Source organism: Gymnoscopelus microlampas (genome assembly GCF_963454915.1).
Source record: "Gymnoscopelus microlampas genome assembly, chromosome: 16".
NCBI lineage: Eukaryota > Metazoa > Chordata > Actinopteri > Myctophiformes > Myctophidae > Gymnoscopelus > Gymnoscopelus microlampas.
The window spans coordinates 3,973,412-3,978,082 of NC_139953.1; the positions used below are offsets into that span (position 1 = coordinate 3,973,412).

Here is a 4,671-nt window from a genome sequence, read left to right on the forward strand (position 1 = left end):
AAATCAATAACAACGATACCGAAATCTCGTTTGTGTCACTTTATGTTAAGGTTAAGGTTTCTTAAAGTTTATTTACACATGAACACAGTGATATAAGTATGTATTTGATTCATACATCATTTTAAAATATTTAAACAAATTGGCAGCAAACATATTAATGTGTATGATGTCAGCTGAAAGTAAGATTTCATTTAGTCTAATTTGGAATATCATGTGTTATTCCCCACTGACCATAAAAGTGAATTAGTCAAATGAGCTCTCAGAGTAAATGTAAGGATTAGCCTAATCTGTATGATTGACAGGAGAGATGATCAGAGGAGCAGAGTTTTTACCATCGTTATTAAGACGTGGACTGAAGTATGGATATAGTTTCCCAGTGAAGGTGCAGCCAGTGAAAGAGTAGAGATGAACTCTGGCCTCCACATCATAAAAGGAGACCAGACCCTTCTCATAATCCACAAACACTCCCACTGTCTGGACCTTAACTCTTACAGGGAGGACGACAGGAGGGCCAGCATGAGCCCAGTACTCATTTTCATTCCTCATCTTTATAGACCAGTAACCCTTGCTGGGACTCATTGTGATTTTCCCCTTCCGGTTGATGGACTCTCTGGCCACTCCTAAAACCCAGCCAGTCTTCTCTTTAACCTGAACCTCATAGTAAAACCTTCCAGAGGAGAAGCTTTGTTTTCCTAAGACACTGGGACGTAAAGAGAATCTCTCTTTGTTATCTGGGAGATTCTTCTTTACATTTCCATGACTCACTTGTTTTCCATCCTCAGAGATGATTAGATCACAGTTTGCTGTATCAGGGTCCAGAGTCACATCCACTGCATCTGGCTGGATTCTCTTCAGCTCAGTATCGCACAGCCTCTTCTCCATCTCTTTACTGATTTTCTTCTCCAGCTGAGCCACAGCTGTCATCACAGTCCCCACATATGAAGACTGATGGACCTTGACCTTTGTCCAGTCCTTGGTGGGTGGAGGGCTGTTGATGGATGTGAAGTTCTGGAGGAGGTGGAGGTGGTCTTCAGTGTGTGAAAGCTGCTTCAGCTCAGAGCTTTTCTTCTCTAACTGAGTGATTTCCTGTTGCAGTTCTTTAATGAAGCCGTCAGCCCGTTTCTCTGTTGTTTTCTGCTTCTCTTCAATCACACCAATGAGCTCAGCTTGGCTTCTCTCAACAACACTCTCAACACAGCTGATCAGAGCAGTGAAGACCTGCGCACTGTCTCCTATCTCTCTGTCTGCGTCTTTCTTGCTGAGCTCTACTGAGTGTTTGACCTCCTGAATCTTCACTTGTCTCTCCTGGATCATCTGCTGAACTTCAGCCTCTGTCTTTCCCAGCTCAGCCTTCTTTCCCTCACATTCTTCTTCCAGAGATACAATTCTATGTAACTTGTGGTCTAACTCGGTGCAGAACTGACAAACACACATGTTGTCGGTCTTACAGAACCGATCCAGAGGTCTGTCATGTTTCTTACACATCAAGTCTTCCAGGTTCTTTACAGGGTTGATTAGTTTGTGTCGTTTTAACCCTGCGATTCTCTGATGAGGCTCCAGGTGAGTCTCACAGTAGGAGGTCAGACACACCAGGCAGGACTTCAGGGCTTTGAGTTTGGTCTCAGTACATACATCACAGGAGACTTCATGTGGTTCAGCAGGTTCCTGGTTCATGCTGGAATTTCTTTTCAGCCGCAGTGACTTTCTGAACTGATCAGCCATCTCAGAGAACACTTTATTGACGGAGACTTCTGGTCTCCTGTAGAAGGATTTGTTACATAAAGGACACTTACACACATCAGTGCTGTCCCAGTGTTGTGTGATGCAGGTCTTGCAGTAGTTGTGTCCACATGGAGTGCTGATCGGATCAGTGAACACATCCAGACAGATAGAACACTGGAACTGCTCTTCAGAATGGAGAATACTGGCTGAGGCCATTTCGACACAATCTGAGAACAAAAGTAGTTCCAATTGAAAGATCAGACTAGGGAGTTTCTAGGAAATTTAAGTTGCTACCAACAAGGTGACCATAATTTCTCTGTATTTTGGTCTTCCCACATGATAGCCCCCATCTCAATGACAGTTATCACTCTAAACAAACCTTTGTCCATGTGAAACTGTTATTGAGTGTTTGTCATTTATATGACTTCTAGACATTATCTTTTGGAAACCAACGGTCGTACGAAACAGTTGATCCCGAGGTAATTGTCCCAGTAGAATCCATTCTACTTGCCACATTTCTGTATTGTGCATATTTAACGAGATATTTAGCATATTTGAACAAATTACTGTAAATAATGGTACTTTGGAATCAAGTTACTTCTGTGACCTACTGGCAGTAAGTATTAAACTTTAAGTAAGTATTAAAAAAAATTACATTCACATACTATATCTTTCATCCCTTACCTTTAAGATAAGTACAATGGTCTAATTCTAACACAGATTTCAAGGTGTCATCTCTTTTTTCGCTTTTCTTTTAAGCAAGATCAAGACATTCGGTGCTGATTGATCCAGATGACCTCTGAACTCTGACAGACACACAGACCGTCCGTCTTATAAACGGATGATTTCTGTTACATCATTTATTATTCTAGACAATTATGTTTGGAAACCAAAGGTCTTAAAAAGTATTATATTTATTATAAAATAAAATGAATACATTAATTCATTCATTTGAAAATTAAAGCTCTATATTCTGATAGTACTCATTGTTATAGAGTGTTTGTTCAGTAACAGGAGTCTCCATGTCTCTCCAGCTGTTTATTAAACAGAAAATGCATTCTCAGGTCAGGATACCAATGCTATCCAATCAAATAGGATAGTGAAATAGTGAAAGTGAAATTGGAAGTGATGACACAAAGAAATGAGCAGACAACATTGGAACTACTGGTACACTGTAAAAATTAAACTGATAAATGGGTACTCTCTCCTGATTGGCTGAAATGTTGTCCCCAACCTGAAAATGTATTTTCTGTTCATCAAAGAGCTGTAGAGACGGGAAGAGCCCTGTTACTGAACAAACACTCTATAGCAATGATTACCAAACATATCACTTACCCTATACTGTACCTTTAAAACTTTTTAAAAATGGCTTGTTAGTCTTCAAGATCACAATGGAAACAAGAGCTCAGGGCTTTTTGTGTTATCCTTGTTAATAAAGCATTCAATTAATCAATCAATCAATCAATCAATCAAAATGTGTTGTTTATGGAAGCTTGTATGTTTCTTAGTGCCACCTTTCTGATTAATTGAATACTTTATTCAGAAGTTTGCAGAGAAAAAGCACATGGAAGTACAGTTTACAATACAAGGTCAACTAAAATGGATCGCCCATGAAAGCCGCAATGGCTTGTTTCAAATGGGATCCTCACGTACTCAATTCATGGAGACATTAAAAAACAGACAGATATATACTACTATGCAAAACATCATACAAACAGCTTAAAGGTAAGATTAATCAAAAACTATGTACAGTAAACAGTTCGAGGTGGGGTACTAGGTTATGACTTTTACAGGGGCCAGTTTGGAATCGCAGCCTCCTGAAGGTATTTTTTTAGGGCAGTTTTGAAAGTGAGTATATAAAACCACTTACACTGCTTCACTGCTTTTGGTAGAGCATTCCACATTTTTGTTGCATAGCAAGAGAACGAGTTTGGGGGGGCCATGGGTCATGGAATTCTCTTGCTCGTTGATCTTTTTGTTACTAGTATTACTGGTTCTGTTCTTGTTCTATCTGTGCTGCTACAGTATGCCAACTGAATTTCCCTCTGGATTAATAAAGGTCTATATATCTATACACGGACAAAACATCATCACTTTTGCTGTGCACCTTGAGACTCTTTTTAATAGTTTTCTTATAGCCACATCTAGAGGACACATATGTGATTGTTATATGCAGTGGTGTCAGCAAGAGTAACAATTCCATGTCCCATGGACCAGAAAGGTGGCACTAAGAACCATACAAGCTTCAATAAACAACTGAACACTAACAAGACCTGCAATTTTTTGAAAATGTCTTCATTTTCAAATAAATGAATTAATGTAATCAAATGTCTTGTGTAAACTGCCAGTAGGTCACAGAAGTACCTCCACAATCTCCCACAGAGGTTTTATACTTTTTGGAATATTTAACTTTATAGTTTATTATACCATTACATCCAGTAATTTGTTCAAATATGCTAAACATCTCATTAAATATGAACAATACAAAAATGTGGCAAGCAGAAATGGATTCTCCATTTCTCCATTCTCCATATTTCTCCATATATATATATATATATATATGTGTGTGTGTGTGTGTGTGTGTGTGTGTGTGTGTGTGTGTGTGTGTGTGTGTGTGTGTGTGTGATATACACACATCACAGTATCATATGGACAACGATTTGTTTAGAGTGATAACTGTCATTAAGCTACAAGATTGGCAGGCTATCATACCAAAATATAAAGTAGAGGCATGTAGGAAGACCAAAATACAAAGAAATTACGCTAACAAAATCTGGCTTGACCCCTGGAATAGGGGAAATAGGGGAAGAGCATGTCTGGATACAGTTTGATAAACATTTTATTCTCTGTAAATGAAAAAATAAGCTGTACTCACCTTTAAGTTGTCAGTATTTCTGAAAAGGTGCTGTTGAAGGTTTTGTAGAGGGTGTGTGCGCTGCCACCAAACTA

General features: G+C 38.9%; 1 protein-coding gene across 1 annotated transcript; it reads right to left on the minus strand.

Moving 5' to 3' along the window:
• LOC311063458 (zinc finger protein RFP-like) lies at positions 1 to 1,938 on the minus strand (the record flags this gene model as incomplete). Its single annotated transcript, XM_084082933.1, has 1 exon — positions 1 to 1,938. The coding sequence occupies one exon, from the start codon at positions 1,936 to 1,938 to the stop codon at positions 283 to 285; it is 1,656 nt and encodes a 551-aa protein (XP_083939059.1). The 3' UTR covers positions 1 to 282.
• Positions 1,939 to 4,671: the final 2,733 nt, after the last annotated feature.